The sequence below is a fragment of the Opisthocomus hoazin genome, chromosome 3 (genome assembly GCF_030867145.1).
Source record: "Opisthocomus hoazin isolate bOpiHoa1 chromosome 3, bOpiHoa1.hap1, whole genome shotgun sequence".
NCBI lineage: Eukaryota > Metazoa > Chordata > Aves > Opisthocomiformes > Opisthocomidae > Opisthocomus > Opisthocomus hoazin.
Window position 1 is genome coordinate 38,483,536 of NC_134416.1, and position 19,097 is coordinate 38,502,632.

The 19,097-nt window shown below is 39.7% G+C and overlaps 1 protein-coding gene across 1 annotated transcript in view; it reads left to right on the plus strand.

Moving 5' to 3' along the window:
* The first annotated feature begins 1,326 nt into the window (after positions 1 to 1,326).
* The window catches only part of TRPA1 (transient receptor potential cation channel subfamily A member 1), a 42,756-nt gene continuing 24,985 nt past the window's right edge, over positions 1,327 to 19,097 (plus strand). Inside the window, exons 1-9 of the mRNA XM_075415242.1 lie at positions 1,327 to 1,467; positions 4,079 to 4,241; positions 5,655 to 5,830; positions 7,610 to 7,717; positions 8,136 to 8,244; positions 8,603 to 8,748; positions 11,808 to 11,944; positions 14,112 to 14,160; positions 18,147 to 18,246. Coding sequence (XP_075271357.1) covers positions 1,348 to 1,467; positions 4,079 to 4,241; positions 5,655 to 5,830; positions 7,610 to 7,717; positions 8,136 to 8,244; positions 8,603 to 8,748; positions 11,808 to 11,944; positions 14,112 to 14,160; positions 18,147 to 18,246 — 1,108 coding nt within the window. The 5' untranslated portion in view covers positions 1,327 to 1,347. The remainder of the gene's footprint in view (positions 1,468 to 4,078; positions 4,242 to 5,654; positions 5,831 to 7,609; positions 7,718 to 8,135; positions 8,245 to 8,602; positions 8,749 to 11,807; positions 11,945 to 14,111; positions 14,161 to 18,146; positions 18,247 to 19,097) is intronic.

Consider the following 19,097-nt stretch of genomic DNA (forward strand, 5'->3'; position numbering starts at 1 on the left):
GCAGAGTAGCAGGATAAGGATGTTCAGAGATACAAAATGGCACCCCAAAGAAGGAAAACCATATGAACCAAGCCCCATCAGCAAGCAAAGAGCTGGAGGAACTTTGTGAAATTAGGAAAACTAACAAGAATAAAAAAATGGGGAACAACTCTCCATTTCTCAGGATAAACACACTAGGGAGCACTAAGTGAAGCTAGTGGTAAAAGAAAGCCTTTTTTGCAAACGCATAATGAAATTACGGCACTTAGTGCCACAGGATGTTGTGGCATGGACAATATAAAAAGGGTTCAGGATGGGCATGAGTGGAGCAATGGAGAATTGCCAGTTGAGGCCTATTAAACAGGCTAGACTGGACGCAGCACTTGGCTCTGGCAGTCCTCAAGCTGCCGATTGCCACAAACCATGGGCGCGCAGGCAAAAAGCCATCCCGTGTGCCACCTGTTGCTCCTCCTGAGCGTCTGCCCCGGCCGCTACCGGCCTTTGGTAGGGCTGCTCTTATCACATTAAGCAAAGTTGTCTGAGTTATGAATGTTTCTGTTGAAAACTTGCCGAGAGTGAGTCAGGCGAAGCCGCTTTAGCAATTAAAACTTTTGAAGCATTTTGTGCTGCTTCTTTCTACGCTCTTCCCACAGCTTTCCTACACCACTTCTTCTTCTTTCTGGTGAAAGAAATTCTACGAGCGAATTTTATGGCTCCCAAGCAAACGCTGAGACGCTAACGGCAGAAAGCTCGACTGACCGTTTGAACGCCGCGAGCCCGGCGCAGGCCATCGCCATCGCCCTGGTCGCAGGCCTGCCCTGCGCACCCAGCCCGGGCAGCGCGGCTTTTCTCCTCACAGCCTGTGCCGCGGGGCCCGCCAACAGTCCGACTTCGCGTTTTTGTTTTAATATTTATTTTAATTCTCGCACACCGCGCCCTCCGCGCTGCAGTTTTTCCACGTACATCCCCAGGGACCTCTGTGACTGTCGGATACTCGATCAGGGAATCAAAAAAACCCACCCCGACCCCACCGGGGATCGCTTCGCCCTCTCTGCCGGGTCACGCTGTCAGCGGCGCCTCCGGCCGCCGGCCCGCCGGGCGCCCACCCGTGGCCCGAGGGGACCGGGGTTCGGCGGCCCCGGGGACGGCCCGGGAGCTGCCTTTCGGCGGGGTGCCCGCCCCGGCGGGGAGCGGCTCGCCCTCCCGGGGCAGCGGCCGGAGCGCCCCCGCCGCTTTCCCCGCCTCTCGCCGCCGGCTCGGCGGGCGGGCCGGGCGCGGGCCGGGCGCCGGCCGTCACTCGGTCTCTCGCCTCGCAGGTCTGCGGAGCGGGCGGGGCGGGCGCTGCTCGGAGCCGGGCGGGCGGGAGCCATGAAGCGGTCTCTGCTGCGGCTCTGCCAGTCGCGGGAGAAGGCGGCCGCCTCCAGCTCCTACCAGGGCGTCGCCTGCGAGGCGGATGCCGCCTCCGTCGCCTCGCAGGATGTCTTCAAGGTGCGTGCGGAGGGGCGCGGCAGGGGTGGCGGCGCCGGGGGCTGGGCGGGCGGCGTCAGCCGGAGGGGACAGCCGAGCTGCCTGAGGCACCCGGGCCGGCGGCGCGGGAGGAGATGGTGCCCGAGGCTCGAGAGGCAAGGGGACGAGGAGGGGCGAAGGTGGAGGGCGAGGTGGGTGAGGGGCTCTGGAGGCAGCGGTGCGGGCTCGGTGTTGGTTGTGTCCCAGAGACCCTTCCCCCTCAGGCCCTTTGGCCTCACCCCTCACGCAGCAGTGTGAGGGGTGGGAGACGGGCTGGGGGCCGCCCTGGTCGTGGGGCCTGAAGGCACAGGGCGGTGTGGCGCTGGGTGGCCAAGTCCGGAGCGGGGCGAGCGGGAGCAGGGGAAGGGAGCGGGCAGAGGAGGGTGCGGGGTGGCAGGGCGGCAGCTGCCGCGGGGCTCGCATCCCCCCCGGGCACGGCTCCCCAGAAAAAGTCCCCCTCTTAGAGGGAGATCCAGACGTGGTGATGGTAGTGAGTTCACCATCTGTAAAAATGTTCCCGAAAGGAAAGTTTGGAAGTGCTGGAACTGTTATGAAGGGAAAGGGAACCAGCGGCAGAACCTACAAATGCAAAATTACTGCCGGGAAGGATATAACCTCTTACCTTGTCCAGAGAGAGTAGGACAAGAAATGATGTATTTATATTGCAGCTAGGGAGACCTAGAGCAAATGTTAGGGAAGCCTTTTCTAACACTTAAGGATAATTCAGCAACGGAATTTCATTTCTTACGGGACGGGTGACTTGGGTAACTTTGGAGATTTTTAAGAGCATGCTGGAAAAATTTGACAAAGTACATGGATGTGTTTAAAGACCTCTTGAGATAATTTCCAGACTTGTTTTCTGTGTGCGGGCTGCAGTCCTGAGGAACACCTCTTCAGCATAACACAGCTTGTCACTCTGGTGGGTGATCTGCCACTACATAGCTGTTCAGGTGAAGTACCAAGGAGCTGCTGTAGTTTAAAATAGCTTCCTTCGCTGTTTTGAACCAACCAAAGTCCTGAGAACACCTACCTGATTTCTTCCTTTCCTATTTTGTTAATGAAACACTTCAGTATTGACTGAAAAGTCTTATTTTTGTTGACAGGAATTATTATTATGCCACATTTCAGCTTCATTTTGTCTTACATTGACAAATACTTCCAATGTAAATACTGGCAAAATGTGGTCTAAATCAATAGAAAGATTTGAAATTCAGTGCAGTTAAAATTAGGTTAGAATATAAGAAGAAATAGAAGATACTGGAACTATAATAAGGGTGTATAAAATGTTTAGATATTTGTGTATGTAATTGACCTCTTATTTTTATGACAGTTGAGTTGTCTTAAATACCCTTTCCTTAATGATATCATCTGTATTCTATTAGCTTTTTCTAGTTGCGCTTCTGAAGCAGGTGCTACCCCTGTATTTGGTCCCACTCTTCTAAATCTTTAAACACATTTGCAGCATTATTCACATGAGTAACCTCACTGAGGTCAATAGGACTATTAAGCTCAAGGAAGTTTAACACTTGCTTAAGTGTATGAATGGGCTGCCCATAATATATATTTGCTTAATGACAGAAAAAATTGTTGAATCTTTGTGGCTCAGGGGTTCCTGGAGAGCAAAGTTATCCTTTTCTTTTGCAGCTGAGGAGGGAACTGTGGTTTTGGGAGAGTGCGCTTTTTCGCCCTTAGCTTGCTTACACATCTTTGGGAAGGCTTGCATTACTTTTGATATGCATTTTTCCCTTTTTTTTTTCTTCTAATATTGTTGAATTGTTTTTCTTTTTTATTCCCTTTTAATTTTTTTAATAACTTGTTTTTAAATGCCTGCCCATTTCAGTGCAATCTCTTTTCTTCATATACAAGTATGGGGTTTGAAACACTCTAACAGAAATATTTGGAGAACATCATAAAGTAAGTATCAGCTGGGTTTCCATAGTAGGCTTTGATTGCAGAGCACAGTACCAGGGACGTATCAAGGTGTCAGAGCGCTGAGCTGTTGAAGGGTTGTTGGTTTTTTATTGTGCTGTGAAGATGCTGGGTTGTTTCAGACTGAGGTAGTAGCCCATGGCAAGCTCTTAGGATACTGCTGGAATTAAAGAATTTATTGGTTGCTCTGACATAAAGAACATCACAGAAACCCAACAGCTGAACTTGAAAGCCCAAGATATGGTACCAGTCTCTGTAGAAAGGTCTGGAAAAGGAATTTATCAAGATTATTAATTTTTCTTCTCTATTGAATTCATTTTACGTGTCCACAGCTGGAGAGAGTATTAAACAGTAAGTGATGAATTTTCTTGTTTAAGATTTTCTGCGATGGAGGGAAGATCACTAGAGAAGACAAGATAATGTATTCAAGATAATTTGTGGTTTTGTTAATTTTGCACTGTTTCTCAACCGGGTCTGGTTTTGCAATCAATCAAATCAATCAGAGTTTCACTGTGGACTCAATCTGATCAGGATTTGTGTACTTCTGTATGAAACTAAACAGTTGGGGGAGAATTAGTGAGCAATAACATGCCCACAGTAACACATTATAGCATTGCTAATATCTTGCCTATTAGGAAAATGAGAGTATTTGTGTCCAAAATAGGTGATTTCAGATGGAAGTGCCTGTAGGCTACGGAGCTTCATTAAGAAGAATCGTTCTGGGCTTACCAAAGTGGATGAATTAAATGCCACCCCACTGCATCATGCTGCAGAAGGAGGTCAAATAGAATTAATACAGTTGATCATAGATGATTCTTCTTGTGAAGGTAAGACATGTTTTATTAACTGTTTTATTTAAAAGAATAAAAAAGTTCAGTAATCAAAGTGTTTGTTACACAAATGAAGCAGAACTGGTATGTGTTATCTGCATTTGTGGATTTAAATACAGTTCAAACTGTTTGCCACAGTTTGCAGTGTCTGGGTGTGGTTTGGGTCACCCTTGTTGTTTTAGGGCCTAGTCATGTTTTGTCTCTAATGCAGTGATTCAATAGATCTTGTTTTGTTTGGGACTCAGATTTACAGTCTTCAGATATGAAAGAGAAAACTGCAGTGAAGTACAGTAGGCCTGACTTTTTGTGTTCCTTATATACGTTATATATCTTTTCTTACATTTAAAATACTGGAAAAGTAAAAGAGAATTCATTTGGTTCTCATACTTGTCATTCGAGTTGTCATCACAACTTGTTTACTTAGTGAGGAAGAATAAACATTTGATGAGGTATGCCATATAAAGAAATTTAGGGAAGAAGTGATAAGCAGGAGAACATGGGACTCTGAATGCTTGAAAACCACTCTGTGTAAAAGGTGTTGTTGAGTAGTTATTAATAAGCATTGTGACAGTATGTACAACTCCACTGACAGACTGTGACTACTGATGAAGCATACAGAGATCCTAAAAAGCTCATTTTTTCACCAAACAATAATCTAATTTTAGATTATTCCATCTGAAAAAGGTTCTTTTTCTTTTCAATATATAATTTTTGTCTTAATTTTAAGAATATTTGTTGAAGTTTAGTTCCAATTTTGAAGCTCAAAATATATGTGTAGAACACACCAGTTTTATAACTGGTATAAATTGATTTACCTCTGTGTTCTTAAGTAAGTGAACCAGAATAGATGTGGTCTTTAATCTTGTTATAATTTGCAGGCACTTATTTATTCACTTACCTTAGTTCTTCACTCTCACTTGTTCTGTGCAGCCCTTAAAGCAATAGCTGCAAAGTCAAAGAAGATAGGCAAGTGAAGGAGCAAGGAAAAAGGGAAATCAAGTAATGCTTTGTGGGGAGGAAGGTGTATAATAAGGGGAAAGAAATAGACAGGTGTTTCACCTCTCCCATCTCTCCACTATTATAACTTCAAAAGAACTGATAAAACCCTTATTGCTATTTGGTAACCTTGTCAAGCTTTCTCTCTATTTTAGTATATTAATATTTTAGTGTATTAATATTTTAATAGAACATTTTATCTAACTGATACCGTGTATTCAGCACAATATTTAATCTATTTAACACAATGCACTGCATGACATGCAATCTTTCCCTTTATCTCTTCAAAGAAATGCAGTAGCACAGACCTAAACCTCCATTGAAGACTTTTTTTTTTTTTTTCCAGAGCAATCAGAACATTTGGTGGTTTTGCTTTGATTTTGGTTTTGTTTTGTTTTCTCCCCTTTGACCTAGTATTAAATGTGATGGATTCTTCTGGAAATACGCCACTGCACTGGGCCACAAAGAAAAACCAGGTTGAAAGTGTTAGTTTGCTTCTTAGCAGAGGAGCCAATCCAAACATTCTCAACTCCAATATGATGGCACCTTTGCATATGGCTGTGCAGTCCCTGCATAATGAAATTGTTAAGGTAAGTCTAACGTCCACAGAAGTACACACACTTAGTAAGAAGTTCAACTGCAGCTGCATGCAGAACACCAAGACATTGTTTATATATGCTGTATCTCCTCGTATGCTTTGTTTCGCAAGCAGGATGTGTAACATATTATGCTTATAGAAATGTTTGTGTCTTCTCAGCACAGCATGTAAAAAGTAACTTACTGGTTTATATAAATACTGGTATTTGAACAGTAGTCGTTATGTTTCTTGGAGAATTCTTTTCAATTTCCCAAACACAAGGAATTTTGTATTAAAAAGTTATTTTTAAGACTAAAATTTCACGTAGGCATGCGTTATTTCAAATATTTATGTTCTGATTTTTTTTTTTGTGCAGTAGTGTAGGGAGTCATAGGAGTATCAAAATTTTCTTGAAACTAGTGTATGTTTTTATGAAAACTAGATTTAAATTAGTCAGAAAACACAGTTCTTAAACCAACATTGTAATAATCATTTGAATAATAGCAGAACTAAATCTGCAATTAAAAATCACAAAAATAGATTGTGAAGAAATTACTAAGGTGTCTATTTTGAACCCTGTAAAATAGCAACAGCATTGAGATTTTGAGCAGCATAATTTTTTCATCATTTGTCCAAGTGCAATGAGAATATTTTCACTCCATATGTGGCATTTGGATAGAATTTTAGAATTTGTGAAGTGCTTGAATTTAGTAAGTGAATACAGCCTTGTGAACACATCACTTGCTTTTCCCTTTAAAGTTGTCTCTTTTTCTATTTAATCCAAACAAAAGAAAGAAAAACATATTCCTGTATTCAAGATTTAAAATCCTTTAGAGATTTTCAGTGTTAAAATATTTCACTGTCCTCACATCTTTTACAAAATTCTGTATTTATTATGAATTAAGAACAATAAAATCTGAAATACAGTGACATTTTTTAAATGGGCTTTCTATTGCGTTCTGGGTTTGAGTTATTTACAGCTCTTCTCTTGACTAAATACATGCTCTTGTTTTTTCCCCACTCTGTTGTTTATTCAAGTGAATTTTCCTTTGGTTTCTATTGTCAAATTGCCTGGGAGTGGTTAAAATGTGCCAGTTCTGCCAGTACAGAAAAATTAATTTCAATTACTGAAAGACAATTATGTAAATATTTAGATAGAAGAATAAAGATGCAGTACAGTATGGTCATTATCATTTCCACATCCTTTGCTTCTCAAAAGATGATGGAAGCAGTCATAGAGGTACTCGGTGATACTGATAGCTCAGTGTTAGCTGTTAGCATAGGGACCGAAGCAGAAATTCAGGACTGGAAGGGTCCCTGTTTTCAAGTCCCATCTCCCCTCATCTTCTATAACTGTCCATTAGATACCTAATCAAGCAGCATCTACACCTTTGCAACTTTCTGGGGAATACGGGGTATTACAAGACGTTATAACAAACTTCAGTTGAAAATCCCCATCTGCAATTTGCTACAGAAAAGGTTTTCTCACAGTATTGCGGAAATTGTTAAATAAAATTTTGAGCTACTCTGCAGCTATGTGCGGTGTTTATCCTGTTTAACTAGCCATCTGCTGCAAAGAATTTTACTTTTCTTTGTCCGTTCTCACCTGCACTTTTCACCTGCATATTTTTACGTTCTCCCTCATCTCTGCATATGCATTGTGGGCTGTTGGCATGCAAGAAGAGTAGCAAGTCAGAAGAGTGCTATGAGTGATAAACAAGAAAAGTAATGGGATAGGCCTTTGTTGTTGTATTTGGCTTATGATTGACTGAATGTTTTCTTAAAAATTTAGATTTTAGTCCAGCATAGCAGTACAGATGTTAATTTGGAAGGTGAAGCAGGGAACACACCTATAATTGTAGCATGTTACAAGGATAATCCTGAAGCACTGACACTCCTGGTAGGTATAATTATCTATCATCTTTTGATGTGATTCTGTTTATCTTGATGCAGTGTTATTCTGTTTCTGTGTTCTGTCTTTGTTTAGTGACGGATGGTTAACCATGGACCCAATACTCAAGTTACTTTGCATAGGTTACTAACAGAGTTTAATCTTTTAAGAGTACATATAAATCTGTCTGAGTGGCAAACAGAAAAGACTTAAACTGATTTTGAAGGTCATCAGAACACAAAATGAAGCACATATATGTATAGATGTGTTGATATAACATACAAAAGATATTTGTATATAAACTTCACAATGCATATACAGCATAAAAAGAAGACACAGCTACCCAGGAGACTATACCTGTAATAGTGTGTTCATGAGTCATAATTTTCTGTATGTCATTAAGCTATATCCAGGCATTATTTTTCAGATTGAAAATGGAGGGAAAATATGTAAACCAAACAAAACAGGATGTATGCCTATCCATGCAGCTGCATTTTCAGGTGCAAAAACATGTATGGAAATTCTTTTGAAAAAAGGTAAATACATTGTTCCCAAACTGTCAGTGAAATTTATTATTTATGGTAGCCTTACCAATTTACTGCTTTAATTCTCAAAAAACTGTGTAAACAAGCACTTATAACTGTGATTGAACTTACAAGATGTTAATGCAATGATTCCGATGGGCAATTCACGCTAGTAACTTTTGCAGGGTTGCAGCAGCAGCTGAACTGCTTTCCTAAATGTGTGCCCATGCATTGTTTAATGATAGATGTGAAAGGTTCACATTTTGAGGGGGAGAATATTAATCCACAGTTCATATGCTTGTTTTGAAAGCTTTGGTAGCTTCTGTTATCTTTCTCATTTAAAAAATTTCCATTTATTTTCATTTCTCAGGTGAAGAATTGGGTCACTCTGCTAAAACTCACATCAATTTTACCAATAATGGAAAGTGCAGTCCACTTCATTTGGCAGTTCAAAGTGGGGACCTTGAAATGATTAAAATGTGCATTGAATTTGGAGCCCAGATTGATCTAAAACAGGTAAAACTTCAAATGGAGGCAAATACAATTTTGATAAAACCTAGATATCTTTAAATCTCTAAGTGGTATGAAAAAAAGACGAGCAGATAATCATTGCTTATTGTCTCTTCCAATGCAAAACCTAGGGAGCAGCAAATGAAAAGAAGTCTCTAGTCCAGATCAGGCAGAGTGGCAGGTTTCTTTACACAAGTTACATGGGATGTTGTGCCTGTGAAGTTTGCATGGATTCCAGATGCATTTGGGCAGATCCACAGAAGAAAAATCAGTCCTCAGCTACTGAATGCAATGACATCCCCTCTGGCTCAGGAAGTCCTTGGGTCATAAACACGTGGAGTCTGGGAGCACACTGGACAACGGCAGGGTCTTCACAAACTCTTTACTATGCACCTGCTATTGTCCGTTCTCAGAAATGGGATCTTTGGTCTGACCCTTTCTCATCATTCTTGTTTATCCTCAGCCTTGCCCTGGCCTTGACGGTATCTTCTTAGTAAACACGCACAAATTTGTGATGCTACTGCTGGTACCGTGATACTGTTGGTGTAAGGGCCTGTGCCCAGCTTCGTGGTGAACAAACATTTCTGAAGATATCTATCATGAATCAAATTATTTGCAAGGCTCAAATCAACTCATGAGAGCAAAGATAAACATTTCTTTTATTGGGTTGATACTTTCAACACACACCTTTTGAATGAGATAATTTAACTGCTGATGTTGTGATGGGTAAGACTGTTTTGAGAACGGTTGTGGCACGGTGGAAAAGCCTATTCCGATGCATTCACTGAAATGTTCCTGTTCTAAAAAGGACAGAGTCAAAACCCTTAGGCATGTATCAAAGCTAGTTTGTCCCATCTAGCTACATGAAATCCTGTTTTGGCAAATTTTGTTCTAATAATTTACTTATTGTTTAATATTTATGTGACTGTGTAGCTTATAATAGTTTAATAACAGAATATCACAGAATATCACACAATAGTAGGGGTTGGAAGGGACCTCTGTGGGTCATCTAGTCCAACCCCCCTGCCGAAGCAGGGTCACCTACAGTAGGCTGCACAGGACTGCGTCCAGGCGGGTCTTGAATATCTCCAGAGAAGAAGACTCCACAACCTCCCTGGGCAACCTGTTCCAGTGCTCCGTCACCCTCAGAGGGAAGAAGTTCTTCCTCATGTTCAGACGGAACTTCCTGTGCCTCAGTTTGTGCCCATTGCCCCTTGTCCTGTCACTGGGCACCACTGAAAAGAGCTTGGCCCCATCCTCCTGACACCCACCCTTCAGATATTTGTAGGCATTTATAAGGTCCCCTCGCAGCCTTCTTTTCTTCAGGCTGAACAAGCCCAGTTGCCTCAACCTCTCCTCGTAGGGGAGATGCTCCAGTCCCCTCACCATCCTTGTAGCCCTCCGCTGGACTCTCTCCAGTAGCTCTTCATCTTTCTTGAACTGGGGAGCCCAGAACTGGACACAGTACTCCAGATGAGGCCTCACCAGGGCAGTGTAGAGGGGAAGGAGAACCTCCCTCGTCCTGCTGGCCACACTCTTCTTGATGCATCCCAGAATCCCATTGACTTTCTTGGCAGCCAGGGCACACTGCTGGCTCATGGTTAACCTGTCGTCCACCAGGACACCCAGGTCCCTCTCCACAGAGCTGCTCTCCAGCAGCTCCACCCCAAGCCTGTACTGGTGCATGAGGTTGTTCCTCCCCAGGTGCAGGACCCTGCACTTGCCTTTGTTGAACCTCATCAGGTTCCTCTCTGCCCAGCTTTCCAGCCTATCCAGGTCATGCTGAATGACAGCACAGCCTTCTGGTGTATCTACCACACCTCCCAGTTTGGTGTCGTCAGCAAACTTGCTGAGGGTACATTCTAACTCTTCATCCAGGTCGTTGATGAAGAAGTTAAACAAGACTGGGCCCAGTACTGACCCCTGGGGGACACCACTTGTCACCAGCCTCCAACTAGACTCAGCGCCGCTGATGACAACCCTCTGAGTTCTGCCATTCAGCCAGTTCTCAATCCACTTCACCAACCACTCATCCAGCCCACACTTCCTCAGCTTCCCTAGGAGGATATCATGGGAGACTGTATCGAAAGCCTTGCTGAAGTCAAGGTAGACAACATCCACGGCTCTCCCTTCGTCTACCCAGCCAGTCATGTCATCGTAGAAAGCTATCAGATTGGTCAGGCATGATTTCCCCTTGGTGAATCCATGCTGACTACTCCTGATAACCTTCTTTTCTTCCACTTGCTTGATGATGGCCTCCAGGATAAGCTGCTCCATCACCTTTCCCGGGATGGAGGTGAGGCTGACCGGCCTGTAGTTCCCTGGGTCCTCCTTCTTGCCCTTTTTGAAGATTGGAGTGACATTGGCCTTTCTCCAGTCCTCGGGCACCTCTCCTGTCCTCCAAGACCTTTCAAAGATGATGGAGAGTGGCTCAGCAATGACATCCGCCAGCTCTCTCAGCACTCGTGGGTGCATTCCATCGGGGCCCATGGATTTGTGGACATCCAGATTGCTTAAGCGATCCCTAATATCATATTGATAACATATTAGACCAAGTCATTTTTAACCTGCAGAAAATTTTACATAAGAACCATATCTAAGGAAGATTCCATTTAAGGAAGTCAAAAATGTTTTAAAAGAATGCATTTTCTGTATTATATCAGCACATTTATTTGGTTACTCATTTGTACTGGTCTGCTTCTGGTTTTCTGTAGTTTTCCTTTGCTTTATCTCTTGTATTAACGGGTGCTCTGTGTGTCAGTTTATTAATTCAAATACAAAAGATTGTTAAGAATGTAATTTACTCTTATCTTAGGGACTTGGCATAGAATAAGAAGCAGCTTTCTACTGATCCTTTAAAACTATCTCTTTATTCTTTTCTGATCTTGAAGATCTCTTTAGAGTTCCACTACTTTAGTTAAAGACTAAAGTTTCATTACTTGCATAGAAATTTAGGCATTTAGGAATTATGAATCCTGGGCTAGATCACTAGTGTGTTTAATAGGTTGGAGGTTAGGTTGCTGGGGTTTAAATATTTATATGTTTTTTCATTTTCCCATTTACAGAATGAAAAATGCACAGCACTTCATTTTGCTGCCACTCAAGGAGCAACTGAGATTGTAAAGTTAATGATGTCATCCTATGCTGGTGAGGAATCCATTATTGATGCTGTAGATGGGAATAAGGAAACATTGCTTCACAGGTAGGAGGCTCCTCTGCCAGACTTCCCTCTAAATTGTGAGCCGTGATATTCTTAGTTATTCTCAGCATCCAATTATACTTTACATAGTATACTTTTGGAACACCCTTCCACATGGCACGGGGAGTGGTTTTAGTACAATATGAAAGAGTCAGTAATTTGGTCAGAATGTTAAACATTTTGGTGCTGATATAAAAATCAAAACAGTTCCAGTTACCTTGGAACAATCTCAAGGAATGGTCACTAACAGCTTGTATTGAAAATTTACTCCGGTGAAGTAGTAGGTGAACAAGTTTATGGAATTGTTAACAGCTTCTGAGGTTGTGGAATCTAATGAGGTTATGTTCTCCAGAAAATGAACAAAAAATAATATAAACAGTTTAAAAAATATTTTCTTTTTTTTCCCTAAAAGGTTATCTTACACCTGATCAGCTACAAGTAGATGTTGGTACACTTCCCTATGAATACAAAGTTGCAGTTGGCATTTGTGTACGTAATAATCCTCTAGACCTCCAGGCTTTTACAGTCCATTTGAAACCAGAGCGCTAGAGTGTGAAGTTTCCACAGTCTTCTGTAGCAGAAAGATGTTTAGTTAAATGTGCTGGCTACCAACTCTATGGAATATAATGTATTTCCCCATCTATACATGTTTGCAAGAAAGATATGTCTCACTGTGTTTAAGTGTAATGATTTTACAGTGTTATTCTACAAGGAGTTTTACAATATAGAATAATTGGTAGAAAGTCAGAGACAGTAGAGGTGATTGTTCTTTGAACACAGTATAAAGTGGAATGATTCAAAGATAACTGAAGAAATTAAAAGGGGAGCGTGTTGTAAAGTGAAGATAAGGTTTGGGTACACTTGGAAATGCTACCGTGATAGAACACTGTTGAAGACAAAGTGATGACAGAACACCAAAGAAAATTGTGCAGATACAACATACTACTTAATAGATAACTGGCTGTCATATCCATGAAAACGATTGTCCTTGGAAAAAGCTTGGGAAAAAAATGACACTCTTTTACTCCCTGTATCTGTGAAACAGGAAAGAAAAATATTATCAAGAATCATCAGAAAGGTAGAAAATCACCCAAATCTCTCAGAATATAAATAAACTGAATAGGAACGTTAACTTGTTGAGAAATGAAGAAGCAGTGAAGTACATGCAGGACTTAATCTGTTCCATTCCTACTGACATGTTTCCATCTAAGTATTTTGTAAAATTACTTTGCTCTGTCTTCAGGCGCCTCAGAATTTGAGTGTGTGTGAAGCGTTCAGCATTTATGCCTGGCTGGAGGGGTCTGCTATAGATAATGGAAGCTTCTGTACCTATCTGGAACCATGACATGAGTTTTAAAATACGTCATTTGAGTAATGAGTTCTAACTATAGTACAGCCTGTGTTATGACCTCTTATAATGCTAAGGGAACTGTTATCTTTGAGATACAGTACAGCCTCAGAACTGTCTCTCTGTGTTGCTCATTAAGTCAAAATATTTATTAGGGGTCTGACTTCTGAAAACATTTAGAATGAGTGTATTAATTGTGCTATACTTCCTGCTTTGACCATTTTTTCTTATAACATATAATTCAATGTCTTATTGTAGAATAGAACCTGAGAGTTTTTCATGTGTATAGACAGCTTTAAAATATTTGTCACAGTCAGAATGCATGTTTAGTTAAGTTACTGCCATTTTAACCTCTCTCTAGTGTTATTACACAAAATATATGGCAGGTTATTTTTGAAGATCGGATCAATGAAGTGGATTTGAGGCTCTAGGTCTGCCTGCAACAAACGGAGTCTGAAGTTTATGGAATTCTATATTGACCTTGTGTGGTACAGCAAAATATCCAATATATGAAATGACTGGTTCTATTAAAAATCAGTGGTAAAATGCCTGTTGACCTATCAGTGAGGTCTTTGTTTCCCGCAGTGGGTTTTCAATGTATTAACTGAACTGAACTTAGTTTAAAAACAACACTTCATGACAAAAATTGAAACAATTTATTAAAATTAATTATGTAACAAAGGTATCTCTCTGTCTCTTTATTTTAAAATGTGTTTATTTGAAAATATTAGAAAATGCAAAAAATGGAAAAAATGCTACCCTTTGGCTTGAAACTTCATTGTCCTTTCTAACGCTACTGTATTTTTGCGTTTCTCCCCACAGGACAGCATTGTTTGATCATTATGAACTGGCAGAGTATTTGATTTCAATGGTAACTATTTCATCAAGCAATACATTTATAGAGATTATTGCTATCTATTAGTACAGGTCTTCATAGAGAAATTCATAAATGCCTATACCTGAGAATGTATGCTCAGGTATAGGGTATTTAGAGAGATATATATATTTCATAATGCATAATTGACAGTTATAATACAGCAGTGGTTGTGGCTCCTTAATGGCATCCCACAGTTACAGAGGATGAAAACTTGCATTTTTATTTCCATCTCACTTACTCAAAAGGGTTTCATAAACATCTTTTAATAGATATGACAAACTGATTCAATCATCATTGTTTTTAGGATATGAAATATGAAATAAATGTTAAATATGCATTGAATTTAATCTGATTTTTTTCTAGAATTCCTTTCTTTGAAGTACGTACATATGATTTTTCTGGGATCACGTAGCCATATACTTAAGTTTGTGCATGATCTAGAAATATTTTTTTATTCTGTGTAGTTTTGTTATATTTCTTCAATGAATAATTATGAGGGAGAAAGAGAAGAAACGTAACCGGGCATGCTACTGGCTATGCTCCAAGTGTCCATTTATACTAATTAAACTAAGGCTCATACAACCATTATATGCCCCAGTGATGAGATGATTATCAGAAATCAGCAGACTTCTTTTGCATGTTGTGTATGTTTCGGCTTTTGAATTAGTTTCATGACAATTATGTTAAGAAGAATTCTCTTCTACATGCAGTTTTGCTTTTCTCAGAAACTCTTTTATAGGGATTGGATTTAGTCAGAACTAGATGGTGTGCTTATTTTGAATTAAAAAGTGAAGTGGTGAGGTTTGACTCCTTAAACTTATTTGACAGCACAACCTATCTGCAGCAGATACTAATTGATAAATACAGGCACAAGTTTTTGCATGTGGAGGCTCGTGTGCCCAAAGTATTAGAGGGAATAGCTTTAACATTGCACTTGCTAAGAACAAACTTGTATTCCTTGAGAGTCATTTTGATTATTTTGGCCTCTTTTGCGAAATCTGTGCTGAGGGTTTGTTTGGCTTTCCATATAAAGCATGTCAGTTTTGGAGTTTTAGGGCTGTTTTCATTTGCCATGTCTGGGAATGGATTGAAATATGCTACCTGGGGTTAGTGGGATGCGGCACATACAACCTGTGCTGCCTGCTCTCTTGAATTCCTGGCAAGATCACTCACTATCGCCTATGCTGTGGTGTACACGGGGGTGAAAAAGAGAAGATGGAGCAATGTTACTGCTCAAAAGGAGTAGTAATTCCAGTTCAGAATGGCTTTCTGGTTTTAATAAAGAACAAAATTTATTTATTTTATACATTAAATATCCACATTTCATGCATGTTAACTTATGACGATCACAGAATCACAGAATGTTCGGGGTTGGAAGGGACCTCTGTGGGTCATCCAGTCCAACCCCCCTGCCCGAAGCAGGGTCACCTCCAGCAGGCTGCACAGGACTGCATCCAGGAGGGTTTTGAATGTCTCCAGAGAAGGAGACTTCTGATCTGATTATTACTTCCTTTATCTTATTTTTGGTACTTTTTGTGTCTGAAAATGAAAGCCATTGTAAATAGATATAGTGTTACATCTAGCTCTACTAGAAAGAAAAGGTAAGGTTAGCTATGCAAAACACAATTGTCCAGACACATGATGTATGCTATTTACGTTTAAATCACACCAGTTTTTCTGTGAGTTGTAGGTCAATCTGCTACACAAAAATCAGAGGATCAAACTCTACAGATGTTTCTTGCACAGCTTTTCGTTATATTGCATTTGGCCTCAACATAGCATGGCAATGAGTCCATACTCTTGTTTTGGTGAGATGCACAGCTATGGTTTGCCATAACTGAAGGTTAACCGAACCCTTAAAAAGAGGCAAAAGACAGAAACCTAGATCGCTGTTCCCAACTTCTAAACATTACAAAACTTTATAATTTTAAAGAAATGCTACCTAAAAATTGATTTGCAAATTAAGCATTTTGAGCACAATGACTTTTAACAGTAATGTCAAAGTACCTATCGTCACATTTGACAGTTAGGTGCACAGTATCTGTTTTGTGCATGCAAATAGCATGATTGTATTTCCAAGTTATGTATACAACTATAAAGAAGAATAAACACATGAAAATCAGAAAGTTCTCATGATTTATCTAACATCTTAGATGCATTTCCCTGCATCTTTTAGTGGGTAATTTGGCATTGAGGTGTATGGTGCTTCCTGAGTTTACCTCATGAATTTTATTGAAACCTGCTTATTCAAAGTAAATAAGTGGTAATTTTAGACATTTTCTTGCTTCTTTTTTTGAACTACCTTTTTGCTTCTGTTGTCTTCATTAAAATAAAAATGAAAGATTAAATTAGTATAAATACTGAATGATATTTAAAACATTTGCATAGTATTTATTTTTCTATTAAGGTCTGTTTAATTCATACATATTAATGTATAAATGCAAAAAGGAGTAAATGTAAAAGGAGTTCAGAAACTAGATTTACAAATTCTTAATTCAGCTGTATCATAAATGTGGTAAATTTGTGTGGCAATATAGGAGTTACTCGTTATTGTAATAAATAATGATGAATGCTGTATTCATTTTGCTGAAGACTGAACAATGATGTTAGCTGGAGGGAATGTGATTAAAGATTGCATTATTAACTGGAAATTGCTGCCCTGTATTCGCTAAAATGAATGAGCCACTTGGATAAAAAAGATCTGTTTCTTTGATGAATAAGATTTTTAAGAGGTTGCCTGACCTTGTAGAAAGGTAACTGGGGAAAGGGTCCTGCATGTGCTGCTCTCAAACGTTTCATCAACATAGATTGGAAACTTCCTGTTCTCAGTCGTGAAGTAATCACTGTACATTTATTAAATGTTTCTTATTACTACATTACAGGTTCTGCCATCCTAGAAAGTAAATATTGCTCGTGATTACGATTAGTTCTCTCTCAGATTAGGAGTGGACCCAAAGATGAATGAAGTTAATGGAAAAACTCCCATTGATTTTTTTCTTTCAATGATCTATGGATATTATCTGAAAGAAAACAGATTTTTTATTTTGTGTACTTTGTTCAGCTCATCCAATTTGACTTGCAAATCAATATCTAGAAAAATTATATCTAAAACATCATAAAAAATACATACGTATCATTAGTTCATTTACTTGTATCTTCATACTCCCTTGTTGGCAGGATTTTTTACATAGTTATGTTTATGCTCTCAGTGTTTTGCTGATATGGTCATAGTGATACTGTGACGATAGTGACCATACTATGGCAATGTGCATCTTGTGCAAAAATAGACAAAACAGCAAAACTGGGCTTTTGCCAGAATATCTCATTCCAGTCCAGTTGCTTCCCCTAAGGAGAAAAGTCATATCAAAAACCTTGAGTATGGAGCATAAAAATGTGTCCACTGTTGATACAGCTACTTTGGAGTTAAAATTACCTCGGCTCATATAGCTTATGATGAAGGATAGAAAATGAAGCTAGATCAAGCTATACAGATCAAACTAGACTAATCTCTGGATGCATTACTTCTTGAACAGGATTCATATAGCATAGAGGCTCAGAAGGGTCTTGTTCAGGTACTTGTTTGATAGGTAAGACCGCATCATTCAAAAGGGCTGCAATTTTTTTATTTTTCCAGAGCTTCAATCCCAGTATTTTGAAGTTAGAATTATATATTTTGAGTATTTAAATGAATTAAAAGGTACCCTAACAAAAGATAATGAGTCCTGAGTTCAGTATAGCTAGAAGTAAGCCAGTATTATTTAGGCATCTAAATTAATATATAGAGATGACTGGGCTGTGGCTGACAATTTGAAAACATAATAGTTTTATATAGAGATGTGATGTGTTTATTGAATTTGCTTATCTGGAGCATCTGGATTTACTAAGAATGCCTGTAATTCTGCTATGCTTAAAAAGGGCAGCACAATTTAAAGATTTCATTTATTCATTATTCATGATAAACTTGAAATTCTTTATTGCAGGGGGCTAATATTGATAGTGTTGACATAGAAGGTCGATCCCCACTTCTGTTGGCCACTTCCTGTGCATCATGGAAAATTGTGAATTTACTGCTCTCAAAAGGTAAAAAGGAATATACACATATGCTATACTTCTTTTGAGCAGGGTTCATACGTGTTAAAACTCTACATATAACTTTCCTCTCAATTTCAATTCAGTACTTCAGCATACAGTCCAGGAACAGCTGAGCTAAACAGCTGCGCAGTGCTGGTATCAGCTCAGATAAAGGAAGAATTAGTGTGATGATTTCACCCTCTTTATTACAGAGCGAACAGGCTGTAGAAAACTGTGTCATGCTTCTCAAGGTAGAGGTGGCACTGGCACTGCATCGCTGCATTCCTTAGCAGTTCGCAAAGTAAGCAGAACGGTAGAACAAATACACCACATACACAGTTGTGTTTCATACCAGCAATTAATCTTTAAATGTTAAAGCCCGTATTTCAAGCATTACTTGTGATTTTGTATAATCACAGTTGCCTTGAAAATGCTTGAGCTGTATCTTTCAATTGCTACACTTTTGGTGCAAGCTAATTCTTGTTACTATGTTTCCACTTGTTAATAGTAATATAACTGCTTTTGTTAACAAGCCCTGTAATAAATTTTGAAGCTGTAACAAGATTACAACTTTAAAAGATTAGACGAGGTGTTCATCTGCATCTTTGAATTACCTCTTGGTTTGTGGGTGCTCAGTATCTCTAAGTATAAGGGCCCCACATAAATCTTAATGCTGGAATGAAATAGAAAATGCATACACACGCGAGATAACGATGAAATCTGAATGTCAGTAGGGGTTTTTTTGTGAGTAAAAGTATGTGTTATAATGTTGGCTTGAAATAATATTTGTTGTTTTAGAGATTTATAAACACATTTGTTGAACATTAGTTCCTTTGTCTTAAACATCATAAATCAGTGCC